Raw genomic sequence first — 23,308 nt, 5'->3', positions numbered from 1 at the left:
TTTTCCTGCTTCTGCCCAGCCCAGGAAGAGCACTTATGGAGAAAGTAGTTTGGCTTTCACTGAATCTTGGTGATCAGTGTGTGTGAACCAGGAATCCTAGTTCGCAAACAAACAAACAAACAAACCAAAACAAAACAAAACCCTGGTCAGTTGTATAGGTTACAAAGCTGATATATTTAACTAAGCATTGCTTATGGATTGGATTCTTGGACAGTATATGATGGTAAGCTAAGTTTTGGTGAAATTAAAGCAGATCTTTGTAGAAATCTTCCAGACTTCACAGGGGAAGGGACTTGCGACCCTCAAGCTTGTTGTTGTAGGCATCCATCTGTCTTGGGAAACAATGGAGTGTGCTTCCGGGGGTGATATCAAACCACTGGAGAGTTGAGCTTATTTAAATAACATATGAATGGGACCAATGAATATACACTGCTCTAGTATCATTTGATCCATTGGAAGATGCTTTGGATATCATTTGCTTAAAAGGTTGGGTATAAATCTTCAAAATAAATGGAAATAGGGGAAGGGAGTTGGATTTTTCAAAGCAAAAGGGACATGCATGTGCCAAATTATAGGAAGCATCTTTGTACTGAATCATTGGTCCATCTATCTCATTATCATTGACAGTCTGGTAAGAGTTCAGGGTTTCAGACAGAGATATCTACCAGCCCTACATGCAAAGCAGATGTCTTACCACTGATCTACAGCTGACTCAGAGCCCTCTAAACCTTATCTCCCTGCACATGCTCTCTCCCAACAGTTTTCCTTATGATAATATGGCCAGGGAAAACATGCTTAGGAGGATGAAGTAAACTGCAGATATTATTTTGCTTTTAAAATCTAATTTCCCCACTCCACCCCACAGCTGCTGCTATCATATCAAATTTCACATTAGATTATCCAAAGTCACCTCTTCTGCTAGTATATCCTGGCAAAGTGTCGAGATACATTGTAATCTCCCCCACCCGCCAATGCATTTGCAAGGTAGAAGAAGCAGGAAGAAGCAGTCTCGACAGCTTTTTGAAAAGATGTTCCTGCTAGTTGCAGTGAGCTAAGCATATTCTTAGACTTCGCCTATTGAAATGGGTGGGACTTAAGTGTTCCAAGCTTGTCTCACTTTTGCCCAAACACATAGACATAAGTGGCTATTAGAATCAGTTTTAAAAGTATCACTAGCATTTGACATTTCTATCTGGCAAAAATGGTTCAAACACTCTTAACAGGGCTAGGATTTTCCCACAAAGTCTAGATTTGTTCTTATTTAATTAGATGTTACCCTTTTCTATCTCACCCTATTCTAAGGGTTTGGTAATTGAGTTTGCCAAGCTGGAAACTAAGCTGCAGAAAGTAGGTAAATTGACAAGAGTTCATATTGGGATGTTCACAGAAATGAATTAAGTAGCTGTCCATGGCAATCCTTCTGTTCCACCTCCTTAATTTATGATACCAACCACGTGTTGTCTAAGGAGTCATATCACATTTGCTATTGACTGGTAATGCCTTCTGTAAATGGATGACTATGCACAGTACCCTTCTAGTTTAAGGGTAACTAGAAGTTAGTTAATAAAAACAAGAATTATGGTGGAATGTGTAAATAGAAGACACTGTATAATGTGATGTTGCAGATCTTACTTATTTTTATTTAAAACATTGATTTACTGCCCCTCATTAAGAATTCCAGGGTGGTTCACTACAGTACAAATGCATAAAAATGCAATAAATACCTTGGCATCAACGGTAAACCAGATTGGCAAAATATCTCTCTAATACTGTTGGGGAAGGAAGCTCTTGATTTATCAAGGTCATTTTATGGCATACTGACACAAAATAAACTGGCTTAGATAATTTCCTTTTCCCAGAAAAACATAGGAATTGTAGTGGTGGTGAAGGGAATAATTTATAAGAACTCTCATCACCTCTGTCAACTATAATCCCCCAACATTCTTTGTGGGAATCCATAACACTGAATGTGATATAAAACAGATTTGCATGTTTAGTGTAACTATGTTCCAAGCAGTGTTTGAAATTTGCCAGGTGCATTTTGGCACCTGACATCCCCATCATCTGCCTGACTGGCACACAGCAGCCTTTTCTTTTTTCTGCTATGCTATAGCATGAGTCAGATTTTAGCTGGAGCTGACAATATACACAAATAATTTTCAGCTTTGTAATCTAGTAAAAAACAAAAAGCACCTAAATATTTCGCTAGTGCACCTGTAACCTAGGTTTAAGGGGCCATGATGAGGAATAGCTTTTATATCTCAGTTTCTAACACTGGTTCAGAGGTGGCCATTGGTAGCTAATATCAGCCTTGCAAATAAATCCACAAAAGGTACTAGCTCACAGAGCCTTTTCTTAGTCTCCTTCCTATCCTTTCTTATTTACAGTATAGGGGACTTGAAGGAATAGGAGAGGAGGTGGAATAGTTCACAAATATTCCTTGTTGCAGGCAATTCTGCTTGCCATGCAATGGTCTACTTTCAAATTTATTAATATGTACTTCTCTTAGCTGTAAATGCCAGGATATTGTTGTCCAGTATTCTGCCCATTAAAATACCCAAGAATATTTTAAGGGCTCCCCCCTCCCACTTTGCTTTTTCCCACATTCTAAAGAGCCTGACAGTGATGCTCTAGGATTAAGTGAGATTACAGGCATCTTCTCTCCATCCCTCTCGTGTACCTTGTATGAAAACATCCTAATAAGTATTGATACAGCATTCATCCTGCAAGAAGCTGACCTTTTAGTATCTGCTGATGCTGCAGTTTTGAGGTGGTGGTTTTCTTGCAAGTTAAATCAATGGAGACAAATCTTGGTAACTTCTTCAGCAAAATAAAGTGGTTTAAGCTTGGCAGCCATTTAAAGTTTATCCTTCTGCAGGGAAGTCTTCTACATTGCATGCACACTGTTTATTTTCTGCAGCCGAATTGATTGGTTGGTCCACTGAGTTTAAAGGGCAAACTTGCATTTCAGGACGATTGAAGAATATGTAATGGCAGTCTTGGCTGTATACCTTCTTTTATTGATGACTGCTTTCCACAATGTACCATTTTTAATTTACATGCTGTTTTGCCTTTTTAAAGGGGAGAAACTTTCTTTTTCCCCATTTTGCAAATGTAGGAATTAGCTAGCAGCTTAGAAGTAACATGCCTATTTGTCTAAAGGATAATGCAAAGTATAGAGGGTTGGGGGGGGGGGCTTTTTGTACTAAGGTAGTAATTCCCTTTTTTTAAAAAAGGAAAGCTGAAGTAATTGTGTGTAAAGTATGAAATCATCCATGCAGTTCTGGAGTTGGTAGCTCAGCACTCAAGAAGTGAGAGGGGTGGATTTGAATTGAATAGCATCTTCTGGAAATTGTATAAATGTACTGTATAAATAGTAGCAAACAGCATTAGCAGTACTCAGAAGATAAAGCAATACTCCCACCCACTAATTAGCAGATAAAGAAAACCTTAACCCCCTCCCTAATGACACTTGGTTGGCTAACCCCAAAGTCAATTCAGAAGTAGAGGTTATTTATTTATACATTGATATCCAACATTTCCTCCCAGAAGCTCAGGGTGATATAGATGATTCTCTCCCTCCCCATTTTATTCTCACAACCCTGTGAGGTAAGTAGGCTGGGAGATGATGGTGACTGGTCCAAGGTCACCCAGTGAGCTTTGTGGTAGAGGGGGAGATTTGAAGCTCACTCTCCCAGGTTCTTGTCCGGTACTCTAGCCACTACACCACACTGCCTCTTGGTGTGAACTGCTTCATAGGTTGTTGCTGCATGTGAGCTGCTTCATAGGTGGTATTAAAGACCCTTCAAAGTCTTTCAGTTCCAGACGGACCTACATACAATTTGGGCCTTTTGTCCGCTCAGTGTTTTCCAGCATAGCACAACCTGCATTACCTTCTAGCTGTTTGCCTCATCAGCTATCTTTACAATTTATACACACACAACGGATGTCCACTTATGACTTGTTTTGCAAACACAATGGATGTTCTCAGGATATTCTAAAAATGTCAAGATGTTCTCAGCCCACCATCAGCATCTCAGAATCAGTGTTTCTCCATTATTTGCCTCATGAAGCACATTAGGTAATTACCATATCATGCATATCTGGAACCCACCATTCAATCTAATAAAAGGAGGGGGCATTATGTGGCACTTTGACCAAGCTGAATTCCTCCCTCTTGAACTTGGGTATCCAAATTGTAGCACATTAGTTCAAGGAAGCTTCTTGCTAAATATTTGAATTGGTCGGGCAATATCCAACAACTTCATTGGTAGGAAGTAGAGTTTAAGGGCAGCAATTTCCAAGTGATGCTAACAGGCGTAACGAACCTTTTCATATCATGTAGCCCTTTGCCTGGGCTTGTGTTTGCTCAGGCTGTGTGAATTCTGTGTGAGTGATGCCACAGGCATTTTAGCTCCGACAGAGACAGAACTTACTTCCCTCAACCCACATAATTAGGGGTTCTCTTGGCTTATAAATTGAAGGTATAATATTGAAGTACACATTTTGTTCTGACTTTTTCATAAGCAGCAATGACCTTTCAAAGACCAATGCAGGCGCACATTCCACAGTTGAAGGGTGTGCTTGAGTAAGTGGATGGAAAGGATGCTTCATCTTTCAAATGGAGTCTTCCTTTGCTTGGATGGCCTTCCATGTGTCTGTGTGTGCATGTTGCTGTTTCAGAGCTGGAAAATGAATGTCTGCTTTGCAATAGATATAGAAAGACTTAATAAAATGCCTTCCAGTAGCACCTTAGAGACCAACTAGTTATTGGTATGAGCTTTCTTGTGCATGCACAAAAAAGCTCATACCAATAACTAACTAAGTTGGTCTCTAAGGTGCTACTGGAAGGAATTTTTTTATTTTGTTTCGACTACAGCAGACCAATACGGCTACCTACCTGTTAATAAAATGCCTTTTCTTTTCTCTCTTCTTTTTTGCAAAGGTTTCTGTGGCCTGATAAGGATGTCAGATCTCAAATCAATTAGTACCTTTAAACACACATTTCTTTTTATCTGCCCCCATGTTAACACAATGGCTTGTTAACCATGACACCTCTTCCCGTAAAAGCTCTTATTTGAGGGAGAGCTGCTCTTTAATGGAATTAGATGATAATATTGGAAAGTGAATGGAACAGAGCATTAATGCTGCCAAAAGGTCATAGATGTTTGGAATTACTAAGAAGGAAATAATGAAATATATATCAGTGGGCTTCCTAATAACTTACTCTTTCAAGTACTATATCCTTGTTTTTAGCTTCCAGTCTTGCTTGTGGTCCACTGGTTTATTTATTTAATATGCTTTGGAGGGAGGATGGTAACGTCATCATTGAAGGTGGTGAAATAATCTGCTAGCTCCAACCCCCCACCTCCACCTATCAGCTATTATAAGCTAAAAAAACCCTAAAAGGTACCCAGGAAAGGAGTGGATCCTAAAAGGGTGTGCCCATGTCACCCCAAATATCTAAAGAAAAATTGCTCAGAAGCAATTTTGACTCTAAAATTAGCAGCGGAAAATCAGATATGGGTCAGGAAGAAACAAAATCAGCTATAACCCCGAAAGCTGTGTGTCTTACTAAAGAAGACTTTGAACCCTTCCAGGATCTTCTAAAATAGTTTTAAAAGGATTTAGCAATGGAATGGAATGCAGCCTTCAAAGACTTTAAAGTCAAAATTAAAACAAAATTTAAAGACTTATCTACAAAATTTACTGAACCGTCTGCTTCAACTAATGAAGCTTTGGAACTAGGAATATGCAACAAATCCACCATTAAAATACTCACTTAACCAGTGTCAGGCCTACAACTTCGTATGGATTCCTGGGAGGATATGAGTAGACAGGATAATTTACGACTAAAAGGAGCTCCAGAGGGCTTTGAGAAAACAGAGATGAAAGCCTTTTTTTTGGTAATTGGCTAAATCAACAATTTCCAACTTCAAATGTGAATTTAAACGACACACAGAGAGTGTATAGGTAGGGTTGCCATATTTTGAAGAGCAAAAAAAGAGGACAAATTTGCTGACTTCTGTTTTTAACTACCGATCAGACCTCCAAAATGGAGAGTAAGGTTTGAAGGAATAAACCGAAAGTTAAAAGGTTAAAATTTTTGGAGGTAGAGTTTGAGCAGCTGGCATGAGGTTCTCCCTAGCTCTGAGTCCTGGTATGCAGCTCTCTCCTGCCTCCTCGAATTGGCAGGGAGGGTGGGAGGGAGTTGGGGTGAGAATTTAGATAAAATGATAACAAAACAAAAATAAAAGGGGGGTATGTCAGGCCTGGTCGTTGTCCTCTTCAGATCACCACACAAACGCTGCTTCTTCTCTTATAACTTTTTATTGCGTATTAACAATCTTATAAACAGTTCTTATCTTTAACTATTATTCTGTCAGAAATCAAGCCTTTATCAGGAGAAACTGGCAACTCTCCCAGGCACCCGGCATGATTCCCTGTTGACCTCCCTGGTTGCATTCCCCAGCAAGATCTAGGCTAGGTCTCAATAGGCGATCCTTCTCAGCGTGAGAAGAACACACCCCTCTTTCCTGCCCCCTGGCAGGGGAAAGAGATAGACAGAAACGTATTTACATGCCTTTATTTCTGTCTTTGCAGCATTACAAAAAACATGACTGCTCTCTTCAAACTCCAGCGCTCTAGTGGCAAAAACTTCCTGGACAGGAACAACCGGAAGAGCTCATATTACACTCTGAGCTAATTCCGGTGCTTCGCACTGTGAATAGACTGTCCCTCTGTTTCCCACGGGCAGTCCCAACATTCCCATCATGTTTACTTTTCAAGTTAGCACTTTGCAGCTGCATTGCATCCATATCGTAACATACTCCTCAGAGCCAGCAGCTCTCCCAAAATGGCGAACGCGCCGTTTCTCTCGCTTTCCCGCTCTTTTTTCTAACTTCGCTTTCCCACTCTTTTTTCTAACCTCCTCCGAATCTGAGCTATAACTTAACCCTTGCCTTTCCTGTGAACATCCTATCCCTCCCTATTGTTCCTGTTGCTCTCTTATATTAGATTCACTGCTCTCCTCCCCGCCTTGTGGAAAGCTTTCTCCCTCTGGGAAACTGGAAACATCTAACTCTTCCCTGACATCACCCCCTCCCCTAAGCCCCCCTTCCTCCTCCTCTCTTTCCTCTGTTTCTGAAGGACCGAACCCTATGAACTCCTCTTCCTCTCTATCTGTCTCTTCAGAAATTTCTTGAAGATGCCAGTTATGGGGTTTTAGCTTGTGGGGATATTTTCTGTGAAATTCTTCTCAATTCTGGAATGTTTATTTTTTCTGTTGGTTCCCATGAGTTCTCAGATTCATCTAACCCTTTCCATGCAACCAAATACTGTAATTATAAAGGTAAAGGTAAAGGTACCCCTGCCCGTACGGGCCAGTCTTGCCAGACTCTAGGGTTGTGCACTCATCTCACTCTAGAGGCTGGGAGCCAGCGCAGCACACGGAACACCGTTTACCTTCCCGCTGGTAAGCGGTCCCTATTTATCTACTTGCACCCGGGGGGTGCTTTCGAACTGCTAGGTTGGCAGGCGCTGGGACCGAGCGACAGGAGCGCACCCCGCCACGGGGATTTGAACCGCCGACCTTTCGATCGGCAAGTCCTAGGCGCTGAGGTTTTACCCACAGCGCCACTCGCGTCCCTACTGTAGTTAATACTGTAATAATACTGTAATTATCTCCTACTTATTCTCAAATCTAATATCTCTTCCACTTCGGTCTCCTTTCCCCCCATCATGGTGGGAAAAGGAGGTGGTTCCCTTGAAATTTGATACTTATGTCCTGGTACAAACACTGACAGTAAAGATCTATGAAATAAAGGGTGTATTGTCATATTTTCAGGTAAATGAAGCTTGAAAGCGGCTGGGTTAATTTGAGCCTGCCACGGGTACCTCTCCTTCGGCAGGGGATGGGCTGCATGGTCCCCTAGGGTTTCCTGCAGTCCTCCTCACAGGTCAGTCCCAGGATTGGACCTATTCTAGGTGACCTGCCTCCACATGGCCTACTCTGCCATTCTGATCCCTCTTGGCCTCTCCTCTGCAAAAGTGGCAGTAGCGGCAGCTCAGGGGCTGCTCAGTACAAGAGAGAGGCTCCCACAGTGCCTGTGCTGCCATGGGTCCCCCGGGCAAGTACACCCTGCAGTGGCAGCAATGCTGGTGGTGCTGGTGGCAGCAGCACCAACACCAACGTGGGCTTCTCCTGTTCACAGGCCATGGCCTCCACCAGCCAAGCTGCAGAAAGAGACACGCAGCCTGGCCGAAGGCTATGGAGCCGCTGGAGAAGTGGGTGGTGGCAGCAGGCTGGCCTAGCAAGCCTATGCTGCGAATCCTGCAGGACTTCAGCAGCGACCCCAGCTGCAATGGGAGCTCGCGTTCCCCATCCTGACCTGATCTTCCTATATCAATGGCTAGTGATGGTCTTGCTTTGGCCTTCGAGCATGCTGTCTGCTTCTCCTTCTGGGGTATAGCTGTTCTACGTTGCGCTCCTGGAATGGCAGTTCAGAATGCATGCTCCCTTGAGGCTGGGCTTAAGGCAGGCTTGTCCAAAGTCAGTAATCTAATCTGGCCCACCGGTCAATTTAATCTGGCTCCTGTGGCAGTTTATTTCCTGGGGTACATCCTAAAAAAAGTGTAACAGCTTTGGGGTAAAACCATAAGAAAGCTCAACAACTTCAATCCTAAAAAAATCACTTCATCAAATCTGGCCCTCTTTGAAAAAAGTTTGGACACCACTGGCTTAAGGTACCAAACAAACAAAAAATCTGGCACATTCTTCCTTAAAAGAACCAATTATGAAAGTAGCAAGAGAATCAACAGAATTGAATATGGAAGGGAAGAAAGTCCAAATTTATAATGCTTTATGCATAGAGGCATTACAAAAAAGAAGAAACCTTAAAAAATGAAAAAATCCTGCTATGAGCGGCTGGAGTGAGATACATATGGAACTTCCCGTTTAAACTTATTATATTTGCAGACAACAAAACCCTGATAGTCTCCACTCCAACTGAAGCCAAATTACCACTGGAACAATTGGAAATTCATTCAGGAAAAGGCAGAAGAAGGAGAGGAGTAGAGCCAATATGGGTGGCATTGCAAGTCACAGAGAAATAAGAATCCTAGGAGTTAAAATGATGATACAACAGTTAAAATGATGATACAACAAAAAAAAAACAACCATATTTGTTTCAAACCTACACTGGTACTGTACCTTGGTTGTCGAGTGGCTTGGCTCCCAAACAAATTGGCTCCTGAATGTCGCAAACCCAGAAGTAAGTGTTCTGGCTTGCAAACGTTTTTGGAAGCTGAACGTTGAACACGGCTTCCGCGGCTTCAAGTTGAGTGTAGGAAGCTCTTGGAGCCAATCAGAAGCTGCGCCTTGGTTTTCGAATGGTTCCAGGAGTCAAATGGACTCCCGGAATGAATTAAGTTTGACAACCAAGGTTCCACTGTATATGTATTTGAGCAAAGACCATAAAGAAATGGCAAAAAAGATTGTAGGCTTTATTCATCAGGGCAAGAGACTTAGACTGTGATTATTTTATCAGTATTCCTGGAGATGGGGGTATGGGTCTACCATATTTGCAAAGATACCATGGTGCAACCCACATACAAAATGTAATTAGTATGATAAATAATGTAAAAGAGAAGCTTTGGATCTAATTGGAATTTGATAAACATGTGCAACACAGAATATCAGGTATTTCATTTTTTTTATTACAAAACTATCTTTGAAATGATAACAAACCCAATCCTGGAAACAAAATTAACGCCACCTAAATCACCATTGATTCCCTTCGCATTGCACACCTCCTTTTACACACAATAGAGAATTGATTGATATGAAATGGAAAGAAAAAGGCTTGTACAGATTGATTCACTTTTATGAAAGTTATATCTCTCTACAGCAAGGCAAATAATGGAAAGAATGGAAGGATGTGATCTATCAGGTGATGCATTTTATCTCAAATTCAGCCATTAAATCTCAAGCAATTAGACAAATGACACCATTTGAAAAACTAATTCTGAATATGACTGAATACTCCCCTCCCCAGAATGTACAGTGGTGCCTCGCAAGACGAAATTAATCCGTTCCGTGAGGCTCTTCGTATAGCGGTTTTTTCGTCTTGCGAAGCAAGCCCATTGACAGCTTAGCGGATTAGCGCTATTAGCGGTTTAGCGGCTTTTAGTGGATCAGCTGATAAGCGGCTTAGGGCTTAGGAAAAGGGGGGGAAGGGAAAAAACCCCGCAGGAACTCACAAGACATTTTCGTCTTGCGAAGCAAGCCCATAGGGAAATTCGTTTTGCGAAGTGCCTCCAAAACGGAAAACCCTTTCGTCTAGCGGGTTTTCCGTCTTGCGAGGCGTTCGTCTTGCGGGGCACCACTGTACAATTTTATACAAAATATTCACTGACCTAGTCATTGGGCAGTGCTCAGCTATTAAAACAAAACTGGTAAAAGGACCTAGGTGTAGAAACTGAAGAAGCAAATTGGAATGACAAACTCCCCCCCCTTAACATCACCCCACATTAGAGAAAACTCTTTTAACTTAATATATGGATGGCATCTAACACCTGTAAGACTCCGTTATATGGACTAAGCATCCTCTGCAGCAGGCTGGAGGGGATGGATGCAAGGTAATTGACACAATTTTCCAAATGTGGTGGACATGTGAATTAGTGCAACCATTTTAGGAAAGGGTATTTGCAGAAATGAGCAAAATGTACAGTGCCAAGCCATGTCTAGGTTTATTAACAATTTTTAAAGATACTCAAATTATTCCACAGGGAACTTGATAATAATAATTTATTATTTGTACCCCGCCTATCTGACAGGGTTGCCACAGCCACTCTGGGCGGTCTTTCTCTTGTTAGCAGCACAATTACTTATAGCAAAAAAATTGAAAGGACTTGATCACCATCTACACATCACACAATGGGAGCAGAACATATAGACAATTACTGTATCTGAGAAACTGAGAGACTACAAACCCTGAATGATGCATCCAGCAGCATTCAAAACTCACATTGTTCTAGGCGCATTTTGCAACAGGGAATTTTATTAATGCGAGCAATTTCTGAACTCTGGACTCAGTACTATGCCTAAGATTTCAGATTAAAACTGCCATTTCTGGAATGAAAGGGGACCTTTTTCTGCCTCCTCACTTCTAGCCACCCTCTGAGGACTGGAGAAGGGATCCTCATAAGAATATTAGTGGGGTGGGCAGGAGAAGTATGGCTTTGTTTTTTGCAGTCTTCAGATAAGGACTAGACCACATGAAAAATGAATAATAAGACGTTAGCAGCAGTTCATTCATTTTCAGCTTTGTATTTTTGTTATAAAAAGCATGCCTAGACATTCAGTTGCAGCGCCCATAACCTAGGTCTCGGGTGCCATTTAGCTACTAGCTCTCGTATTTCAGTTTCTAACACTGGCATCCAGTGTGTAAAATTTTCTTGAAATATGGCACCCCTTTATAAAATGTTCAAATGAACACCCTCATGACTGGCACCCCCACATACAAACAGATTTTTTGGGGGAAATTGAAGCATTTGTCTTCTGTGGGATGTTTTGAAAATTTTATGTTTATGCTTATATTCTTTTTCTTGAAAATTCATAAAATATTTTTAAAATAATACTTTTTTGGAGTATGCATAGCTTGTAAAGTACATTTAAAAAGGTATTAACTTTCTGCTGAATTTAGAAAGTGACAGATGAAAAAGGGCACAGTGCAATATGCTCTGTAGCTTGGGTTTTGTTCAGTTTTCCATCCTGTCTCTCTCTCTCCCCCCCAATTCCTTGAGACTGGAGCTTGACTCCGTTCTTGAACTTGGGAATCCGAACAACAGATGGTGCTGTTTCAAATTAAAAAAATTTAAACTAAGATCCATCAGCTGCCAACATGAAACACTCTTCTTTTTTCTGAAGGGAAGGAGCTCATTATCAAGAGTATTTAAGCAAAGTAGGTATTTAATCTTCCTTAATCATTTGCATTCTTGAGAAGAAGGATACCAGTGGCAGCTGTCATGCCAGGCCAAGCCCTGTGAATATGCTTGCTTGTAATTACTTCACAAAATCTATTTTAATTCTGTTCACGCTGAGTACAGTCAAAACTGAAGCCCAAAAGTGAGAAATGTTTTCACAAGCACCTCATTTATAATTAAATTGATTTCTTTTCTATCTTATTCTCTAGTCGTTCAGGAAGGGCCTAATACTTCTTAGGAACTTGCAATAGAAGCTTAAAAAGTTTGTTGTTGTTTTAAGGCTGTTTTTCCTTTTTCAATAATGTAAGTTCAGGTTTAGGACTCCATATCTTTGGCAAACTGTATGCTACCATGGATCCTGTTGCTCAGTTCCCATGTTACCCATTAATATTATTTCAGTTTGTTAGTCACTTGCCACATAGAAGTCTCCAAGTGACTTACAACATTTTAAGAGCACGAAGCATAATATAAAAACACTAAAAAGGACAAGACTTGATGATAAGTCATACAATAACCAGTAAAACAGACCCAATAATTCAGCAGCAAAAGCGTGCCATCCCTAGACAGCAGAATCATTTTACACCTTCAGTAAAGTCCAAAAGGATTGTAAAATCCAAAATCCAAATGTCATGTAAAAGTCAGGGTGTGTTCAGTCACAAGTGCCACCCTCCCTGTGCTTAATGTTTGTTTCCCAGTAAATTTGCCCGTGCTTTTTACCAGAGTAATTTCCCTATCACTGGGGTTCTGAAATCTTTCATGGAATATGTTGGAGTTTTTCCTCTTGATTAAAGAGCTGGTCAATAAGGGAGCCTTTCAGTGACTTCATAAAACATGGAGGCAGTTTATCTAAAGAAACTGTGTTTCCACCAAGTGGAGAGCACGAAGAATATATGAAATACTCTTGTGGAGTGTATTTAAATGCCTTTATTCCACAGAAGGCAGAGGACAGGGGAACTTGTATCTACAGCTGCATCTTTATCAGAGTCCCTTGAGTGGAACGTTCTTTTTCCTAGTGCACTGTTTCCTGATTTTGTCCTCTTCAGTATGTTCTTGGAAGCTTTGTATGTTCTGTATAGTGCATAAGCACTTCTTATTGTTGAAATTACTTGACTGGACCCACACATATAGATTTGTGGACAAAATAGCTAGGTGTTTTGTTTTTGGTCACTCCTTCTGCTCCCTTCCTTTCAGGAGCTGCTAAAACTAGGAACACTTTTATCTCTGTTGTGCTGGCCTATGTGGTGCTGGTCAGAAGATTCCTTGAAATGCGGGGTGTTCTTGAGTGCTAAAGTGATTCTTTCTCACCCAGGAAGCGTATGAGCTCCTTCAGTGTGGAGAAGTTATAAAGTGCACTGGTGCTGAGATGGGATCTTTTCTCTCAGTTTGCTTTGGGGCAAGCAAGAAGCAGTAAGAATGATTTCATTTCCAAAGCTCAGTGCAAAGCGATGAACACACACACACACACACACACACACACACACACACACACACGTGTTCTCATCTGAACTCTCTATGAGTATGCCAGAGGACTTGGAAGGAGTCAGAGCTGGAGTCTTGCATTTGACGCATAAAAGAGCACTCATCCTCTTGAGTGTTGTGCAAAGTGCAGAGAAGTAATGGCAGCATAGATGTAGTGGGCTGGCTGGTATACAAATTGAAAATGAAATGAAATGAAATGAAAGGGTCAGAGACCTGTTACTAGTTCTGCAGCAGGCTCCCTGTCACCAGCGTCCTAGAGTCACCCAGTTAGTGTAAGAAAAACACTGGGGCCTAATTTGATCAGTAGAATATTTGGTATCTGGTAGGTAAAGGGACCTTTGACCATTAGGTCGTCGTGACCGACTCTAGGATTGCGGCGCTCAAGCCGCTTCTGGTGAACCAGAGCAGCGCACAGAAATGCTGTTTACCTTCCCGCCAGAGCAGTACCTATTGTATCTACTTGCACTTTGATGTGCTTTTGAACTGCTAGGTTGGCAGGAGCAGGGACCGAGCAACGGGAGCTCACCCCGTCGTGGGGATTTGAAGCACCGACCTTCTGATTGGCAAATCCTACGCTCTGTGGTTTAACCCTCAGCGCCACCCGCGTCCCTTGGTATCTGGTGGGCTGGGCTTATATGTCATGCTCCGGAATCAGCCCCTCCCTTCAGCGTGTTCCATTAAGTTTCAGTTGAGAGTGACTAACTGCCTCTTTGTGTTTCTTGCCTCAGAGTTGCCTCGTGTCCTTAGTTTCCCTCATTATGTTAATTTGTTACAGTTTTCTTTATGATTAAAGCTTAGTTTACATTTACGTGAGCCACATATTTTACTCAAAGAAAAAGAAACTCTGCTGAGGAAAGGTGTGGAATGTCCAAAACTCTGTGTTTGAGGGGATATTCCCAGTTTACCAGGTGGATTTATTTTGTTAATTATCCCCCCCCCACCTTCACAACAGTTAGCACAAAAGGCGGAGCTTTTTAGCCACTGAGAAGTCTTCTCATCCTTTGTGCTGACTGTAGTAAAAGTGAAATGAAGTGACTCAGCCACTGAGGATTGGCCCCTAGGGTCACTCTAGAGAAGACCTGCTTCAAAACTAAGCATTTAGGAACACCAACAACACACGGTTCAAGGAGAATGGTGTGTAAGTTCTGTTACTTGCAATAAAACTTCAAGGAAAACATGAATTACGTTACTCAGAAAAAAGGATATTGAAGTACTCCAAATGATTTTCCCATACCAAGAAAATAGTCGATCTAGCTGAGAGGCTGCATGTGGAGATCTACATTGTTCATTGCCATGAATCCCTATTTATCATTACTGTATAAGATTATTGTATAATCTTAGAAGGGAGCATGACCATGACTATCAAGAAGGGACTCTGAACTTGCCACTGCTGTACTTCATGCTTTGTGCTGGATGACCTAGAAAGAGCAGGGAGTAGATTTATCGCTTGGGCATTACCAACTTATATAGAACATTACTTGTGCCCAGATGCGCCATCTTCTGAAGAACATTGAGGGGCTGCATGTGGTGTCGTGCAATGTCTTGCTGTCACTCTGTGTCTAGCTCCGTACTGTTACGGCAAAATCTGGGTGTGAGGCTGCTCTGCCACCCAGCTCATCGGACTAAGTCCGTGGGTCCCTGCGGAGGAAAATGAGCTCAGCCGGAGACAGGAGCAAACAGCAGAAGATCCAAGTTTATTGCGCAACAGGTTCAAAATGGAATTGAACCCCGAGAATGGGGCGACATAAACTTTTAAAAGTTCCCTCCAGGTCCCAGAATACAGTGCAGAAAACGTCACGAATACATCACAAGAGGTGGGATTACACAGATCAGCACTTCAGGAAAGTGGGTGGGGGTTTACACAGATCATCACTTCAGTAAGGTAGGGGTCGCACAGATCATCACTTCAGTAAGGTAGGGGTTACACAGATCATCACTTCAGTAAGGTAGAGGTTGCATAGATCAGCAGTTCAGTAAGGTAGGGGTTGCATAGAGTAAAGAGATATGCATAAACGTTTCCTGAGTACAGGTGATGGCAAGACAATGGCGCAGATATGTATCGTCTGCCACCTGGCATTGCCCGGAGGAAGGGCTTGACTGGACCATCTGACAGGATTAAGGTTTTCCTGTGTACGTGACCTGTCGGTTCAAGGATTATGGCGCTGAGGGTAGCATCATGGAGTCCGGAGGGAAGAATATAATTTTATAAAGTTAAGGGGTATAGTGTGGTGCTTGTGCAGCAGTGTGAGGTTTCAGGAGCTGGGCGCCGTCGAGGTCATCGCCTCGGGCCCCCTTTCAAAGAGGAGGAGGTGAGGAAAGGTGCCCCCCCTCCTTTCGTATCAGTGTTCAGCTTTAACAAGGGGTTGGGGTGAGGGGACTTAAAAAAAAAAGTTTAAGGATGCCTCAGCCCCCTGGAGCCGGTGCCTATGCTTGTGTTGTTCCTGGTTCATTCAAAAGTCTGTTCTGGCTTTGTGTAGAAGCAGAAGGGAGCCTCTGACTTGTTCCTACACACTGCTGTGTGTGGAACATACACATTGGCCCTGTGTTTGAATTGGCCCTTTGTCTCTCATTTTGGAGTGTCTGTGGCTCTCAATCTTGTATTAAACGTTCTATTTCAGTGATTGAACACCCCACCCTCTAAAGAGTGCAATTGCCATTTCATTATTATTATTTTTAAGCATTGTTTTCTTTCTCTGTGTTTATTTTGCCTGGAACATCATTGAATAACAAAATTAGCCAGATCTAAATGATTTGCTGACTGTTTGCTTGTATGTGTATTTAAACGTGTCACTGAGAGGCCTGTTGTACCTAATTAAGTACTTGAGCTGTGAAACATTATTTTCAGTTGAAACAAGCCTGCTACATTTTGGCTTTAGGATGCAGTTGGAAACTTTTCTTAGCTAATTGTGTTTATGTTGCCTCCAATTAAACAAGTCTGCCTGCATTAAAAAAACCCCCGAAATAGTTTCGAACCTACACCCTTGTGCAAATTAATTGAAACAAGCAATGTAGTTTATTGTTCAAAACTCATATATACATGTACAAAACTCACATATAGATACATTAGTAATGGATATGACCTCCGCTATTTTTAAGCAGCATTTGAACATGGTTTGGCATGGAGTCTACTACTTTTGAACAGTCACTGTTGATTTTTGGATCCCTGTACCACACTTGAATCAGCGCCTGAATGAGCTTCTCCATAGTCATACATTCTACAGCAGGGAGGCGACTTTTGCATATAGCCCACAAATTCTCAATGGGATTTACGTCTGGGGAATTCCCCAGTACCTGTATTTGCTGCTGTGTCATGTATTTCTTCACCACTTTTGATGTGTGACAGGAGGCTAGGTTCTGCTGCAATATCCCAGTACCGTCATGATGCCTCTTTTCCAGCTCTGGAATAACTCTCTTTTGTAGAACCTTCAACATATTGTGGCGAGCACATCATTCCTTCTATTGGTTTCAGGTTCACCATAATGATCAATTGACTTTTCGTGTTAGTACAGGATTATGAGTAAGATAGAAAACATTCTTTGTTTCATTTAATTTGCACAAGGTGTATATGTTGCAAGAGCTCTGTGGATTTCTCTTTCAGAATTTAGTTAATAGTTTGCTGATTTTTAGGACTGATCCAGAACTTCTATCTCTTTTCCCCATTTAATGTTAGTTTGGATGGTTACAAACAAACAAACAAACAAACAAACAAACAAAAACACCCACAGCCTATTTTCATCACTTGTTGTTTAGTCACATTTGCATTGTATTGAGGTGGTTCTTCTCTGTGTCAATTCCTTGTTGCTATATGATCTTCTATTTTTTGTTGATGACATTACATTATTACTTCACAATCCCATATGGGTCACTGCGGTTAGTGTGGGCACATGAGGCTGATGTTTGTGAGTGTGAAGAAACTTAGCCAGGGAAGGAAAAGGTTACTACTGAAGAACAACAAAAAACACAAATAATCAGAGGCAAGAGTGCCTTCCTCCCAACCCTCATCTGTTCAGTTTCATTGAATTTGCTACTTTCAAAATAGCATTAAAATTGGCAAGTAACGAAATCAGAGAACATTCAGTGCAACTCCGATTGTTTTGCTTCGGAAAAGCAGATTTCAGTATGTAAATTTATCAAAATAAGATGATACAGGGGTAATGCGGTAAGGATGAACTGTAATCAGATCCCCCAAATTGAAAAAGTATATTATATTGAAAATGTGAAGCATGGGTTCTGTTGGTACTGAACTGTGTTTTAACATTTATAGCATACTAAGGCAATATTAAGAGAGTCACCGGGTTGTTGAATTGCTGTTGCTATTGCTCTGCTTTGCTGATCTCCTTGTGTCTGTGTATTACATCATCAAAAGTGCTGTGAATCTATTTTCTTACTGCCAGGACAAGTGTTTTCCATACTGGCTTTGGCAGTATATAAATAAAACATATAGCTATTGGAGGTTGGCTTATGTGCTGTGCTAGGAGTTTGATTTGAAAGTGACACTTGCAGTTTACTCTTGATCTTGCAAACCAGCCTTTCAATTTGGGGTGCTATTCACTTAGGGTGAATAGCAATTATTACAAGTGTCATGTAATAACAAATATTACAACTGTCATGGACGCTTTAGCTGAGATTCCTTCATTGCTGGGGGCTGGACTAGATGGCCCTTAGGGTCCCAACTCTACGATTCTATTATTTTATTGTTCAAAATTATACAGCACTCTTCCTTGAAAAAACCTTTTATTAAGGGAAAGTAGAAAGACCGTTGTTAGTATGGCTGCTGTCACCTGGAAGAATCTATTGGGGATGGGGGTGACTTGGTACTTGCATCATCCTCTAAAACAAACCTGTAACAGTATGTTCACATGGAAATAAGATTACCAAGAGGAAAACAAAATATGAGCACCAACTTTGCCATCTTGTTCCTAACATTTAAAATATCGGAAGTAATGTAATGAGTAGTACCCTCTTGCATTTAATTTATTTGTCTCTCCAAGCGCTGAAATAAGTGTACAGTGGTACCTCTGGATGCAAATGGGATCCGTTCCGGAGCCCCATTCGCATCCTGAGCAGAACGCAACCTGCGCATGCGCAGGTCACAATTCGCTGCTTCACATGGGTGTGACATCATTTTGAGCGTCTGCGCGAGTGGCGAAACCTGGAAGTAACCCATCCCGTTACTTCAGGGTTGCTGTGGAACGCAACCTGAAAACGCTCAACCTGAAGCTACTTTAACCCCGAGGTATGACTGTACATGAAATTATAATGTACATACAAGAGAGGCTACTTCTAAGCTCACTAGTCAGGTGGCACCATTTATTGTCAGTAGTTTTTTTGGGTTGAGCTTGGAAAATAGAGCTTAAGCTATCTATCTGTTGAGTTCAAAGTGGTGTGCAGTTTTCATTGTTGGTAGTGTATCTGGAAGATTGACTGCCCTTCAAAATGCAGAAAATACACTTTCATTTTATTTTTAGTTAGAACATTTCAGAACACCTTGTTCCTGTTTTTATATTGAATCCTATACCCTAGAGTCGGACACGACTGGCCCGTACGGGCAGGGGTACCTTTACCTTTACCTTTACCTTTTTATACCACCCCAAAGACTTTGGGTGAAGGTAATGCATTAAAAAAAGCCAGTGGAACAAACTACTTTAAATGCTGTCCCAAGATAATTTCCACATATCTACTTTAGCTGTGAGCATTAAAACTTCCTCAGACATGGATCCCTGTAACAACTCAATGCTCGGACGATTCTGGAGGTGGGACTGCTGCAATTTCAAGAATTCCTCATCAGTGTGCAGTTGACACTCTGACTTGGCACATCACTGACACAAGAGTGCTTTCAGATTATCTTGGATTGTGATGCGAGATCAGTATATAGGAAATGGCCCTCTTCTAAGTCAGACCAATGGTGTTTCTAGCTCAGTACTGTCTGTACTGAGTGGTGGCAGCTCTCCAGGTTCTCTCCCAGACATGCTTGGAGATACGACTTATTGAACCTGGGGCCTTTTGCATTATGTGCTCTAACACTAAACTTTGTCCCTTTCCTAAATGATAAATGAGTATGTAGCTTCTATTGTTCGTCTATATCCAGGGAAGCTATTGTATATTCTCAAGGTTCTTGTAGTTTGAAAAAGAAGGTGGTGGCAGACCTCCCTCCAGTTGCTTCACACATGCCATGCTTTCTTGCCATGTTGCTTTTACATCTGCTCATGGACCTGCATAAGTTAGTGCTACTTTGGCTCAAGGTCCATTGGATCTCAGCTAGAATATGTATATCATCCCAACTACTTACAGCACCATGTAATGATGCCTCTCTGAGTGGCTGGCATAATTGTGTTAATATTAGTGATTTTCCTTGGTCTGAGGAATGTGCCAAAAGAAGCCATTGTGGGTAGCCACATCAATTTAATTTTCTATCTTGCATTAGTCACTGCAGATACCTGCAACAAAGATGAATGTTCATTACTCTTTAGTTCATGAATAATGAAGTATAGAAGGGAACTAGAACAATCTTTGCTTGCTCAGTATCTTAGACTGACATACTGATGAATCTATGCTTTTCCTCTTACATGTGACTGACTTTGAATTTACTAGCTGCATAATGTGGGAAAGGCAAGGCTCGCTTACATTTTCATTGAGCTGAAGTATGTCTGATGAAAGACTCCTGAGTGTAATTAGGTTACTGCAAAGTGCCTGGATGTTCCTGGATATGACCAGTCAGCTGATGTAGGAGAAATTAAGGATATACTGGTAACATTTAAATTCTCAGTTAAAAAAAACACTGAACAGCTAACTGCTTTTGCAGTCTCATTCCGCTGTAACTTGAAGACCTAGGGAGCGGGTGGCGCTGTGTTCTAAACCACTGAGCCTCTTGGGTTTGCCAATCAGAAGCTTGGCAGTTCAAGTTCGTGTGAAGAGATGAACCCCTGTTGCTCTGTCCCAGCTCCTGCCAACCTAGCAGTTCAAAAGCATATCAGCGCGAGTAGATAAATAGGTACTGCTGTGGCAGGAAGGTAAACAGTGTTTCTGTGTGCTCTGGCACTTGTCACAGTGTCCTGTTGTGCCAGAAGCGATTTAGTCATGCTGGCCACATGACTCGGAAAGCTGTCTGTGGACAAACACTGGCTCCCTTGGCTTAAAGTGAGATGAGTGCCGCACTTCATTGTCAAGTTTGACTGGACTTAACCATCCAAGGGTCCTTTACCCTTTACCTAATTTGAAGACATATATGCAAAAGCAGTGGGACTGTTATCAGTCTTAGAGCTGAAGTGATGTGTGAATCCTGAAATAGAGTTCAAGTAATCTTTTCAGTGAGTTTCTGCTAGTGAAACTGTTGTCATCTGTTGTACAACATTAAATGTCACCTGTCCTCTATCTAGCACAAGAGTTTTTGTACCAGCAGACAGAAAATGTTGGATACAGCCCTGTTAAATGTTTATTTTGAAATGGGGGGGGGGGTCTGGGGTCACAAAAGACTTATTTTATAATGACCTCCGAGTGGGGAACCCAAAGTTGCTGTCCATTGTTAATGTGCATATATATATATATGTGTGTGTGTTCTCTATATACATAGAGAGAGGGTGGCACCATCTTTGTGATCCTGGGGGTGGGGAAACACAGAAAACACCTTGGTGAATGAAATACTTCCCTTTATCAGGAAGTTTTTAATGTTTAATATTTTACTATGTTTTATATATAATACTTTGGCCACCTCATGAGAAGAGAAGGCTCCCTGGAAAAGACCCTGATGTTGGGAAAGATTGAGGGCACAAGGAGAAGGGGATGACAGAGGACAAGATGGCTGGACAATGTTCTCAAAGCTACAAACATGAGTTTGACCAAACTGCAGGAGGCAGTGGAAGACAGGAGTGCCTGGCGTGCTCTGGTCCATAGGGTCACGAAGAGTTGGACACGACTAAATGACTAAACAACAACAACAACAAGTTTTACATATGCTGTAAGCCGCCTAGAGTGTCTGGGGAAACCCAGCCAGATGGGTGGGGTATAAATAATAAAATAATTATTACTGTTGCTACCCCTGCTGTAAATGGGTTTCTGGGGGGTGTTTTGTTGCACAGTCTGCTATTCTGCTCTTCAGTAGGAGATTCTCCAAGAGCCCTGGTCTCCTGTTGTCACATTCTTTGGTGGGTCTGTGAGATAGAAACACACAGGAGGATATTGACTCCTTTGCCTCCACCCCATATGACAGATTCTTCTCTGTCAGTAGAGCAGTAGGACTGGCATTCAGAGTCTATCCAGCTGTGGTTGTTTCCTTACATGGGGCTGCACACACTCACTTGAAAAGCAGCAGTTGCAGGTAACCAACTCTCTGTTGCATTGCAAACTATCATATTTTTCTAAAGATACCATGAAAACAATTGTATGGTGGCAATTGCTTTAGCACAAAGGGGTTTTTTTATTGATAGGTGTACATTTTCTATAAACCTGAATGTGCTTCTTTTTGTAAGCCTTAATTTTTTTTTCCTGTCCCCTCAAGCGTCCTCTTGAATCAAATAAATGGCAAACTCTTGGGATCATTTATCAGAAAAGATGGTGTTATGTTTTTAAATATATATTTTGGGGTTTTTTATTGCTAGTAGGGAGGTGACAAGGTTGCATGCCTACAGGCAAAAAATGGAGATTTAAATTGGTCATAGATGGTAAGACCTTTTCTCTTCCTTCCCGCTTGTTAAAAGCTTTGGTAATATACACGTTTCTATTTCCATTCATGTAAGCCTGCCTGTGTTAATGTTACATTGCTGCTTCTGAGATTGGTAGTATTTTATTATTAATATAACTGGCCAAGCTGAGTGTGTGTCCTTGCAATTTAGTACAGAAGATAAGAAGGTTCAGTTGTATAAAAATCTCAAATGGAAACTGAATAGGGTATAAAAATTTAACAGCTCATATGCAGATAGAACATTTTGACATCTGAAAATAGTTTTGCCTATATTACTTGTATATAGACTATTTAAAAGAGTAAGACTATTTTAAAGTGCTAGGCATTTCAGTTTGTTTTCAGTTTGGTTACCTGAGAAGTGTGTAAACAATAATGATCTCCCACTTACTCTGTCACACACATGCCCAGTCTGCTGCACGTTGCCAAACCATAAATGAACAAGCCCGTGTGGATGAGTGCATGGAATGAAAATCACAGCCAATTTACTCCTCCCAGTTCTTCCTGCTGCCACACTACTCAAAGCTAATCCATGTTTTGGTTTAGTGTTATGTCCAAACTTAGCTTCATGATTTATCTCACTCCGGACAGACTATGAACAGTAAGCCAATATTTTTGGGGGGAGGTTAAGCAGAAGAAAAATGATAACACCAAATAAAAGATCAAGCACTTGAATAAAAACAGTGTTGAAAGTGATTAATGGTAATCTCAGGCATTTTGGGATTTTGGATGCATAATTACATCCTACTTATTAAAGTGGGGGGGAATCTAAACTAAATTAGATTTTGGGCCAGGAGTATCCATAGAAAGAAAATTCAGGTAGTGACACTTTCAGCTTTCCTCCATTCTGTTCAGACGGTCAGTGAGGTTGATGATTGCTCTGGGCACTGTGTGAACTTACTGCGTGAAGAGGCACCTCAGTATGGGTTAGGCATTATGAAGGCAACGAGTATATTCAGATAATCAGTATCTCTGTGGGAGCCAATATGGTATACTGCTTAGAGTGCTGGACTAGGGCTAAAATGACACTGTTTCAAATCCTTACTCAGCCATGAATCTCACTGGGTAACCTTGAACCAATCTCTCAGCCTAACCTACATTAGGAGACTAGTTTTGAGGATAAAATGGGCTTATGAAGAAGTTGTATGTTAAATATATGGGGACATGGGA

At 41.4% G+C, this 23,308-nt stretch overlaps 1 protein-coding gene across 6 annotated transcripts in view; it reads left to right on the top strand.

Moving 5' to 3' along the window:
* The window catches only part of MED27 (mediator complex subunit 27), a 171,616-nt gene that overhangs the window by 18,433 nt on the left and 129,875 nt on the right, over positions 1-23,308 (top strand). Inside the window, exon 1 of one of the 6 annotated variants that reach the window (XM_079962578.1) lies at positions 14,379-14,598. The exons of the other annotated variants lie outside the window; for them this stretch is intronic. Coding sequence (XP_079818704.1) covers positions 14,596-14,598 — 3 coding nt within the window. The 5' untranslated portion in view covers positions 14,379-14,595. Of the gene's footprint in view, positions 1-14,378; positions 14,599-23,308 lie in introns of those variants that run through there. 6 annotated transcript variants of the gene reach the window in all.

The sequence above is a fragment of the Podarcis cretensis genome (genome assembly GCF_951804945.1).
Source record: "Podarcis cretensis genome assembly, chromosome: Z".
Lineage (NCBI taxonomy): Eukaryota > Metazoa > Chordata > Lepidosauria > Squamata > Lacertidae > Podarcis > Podarcis cretensis.
This window is presented reverse-complemented; position numbering and strand designations above follow the sequence as displayed.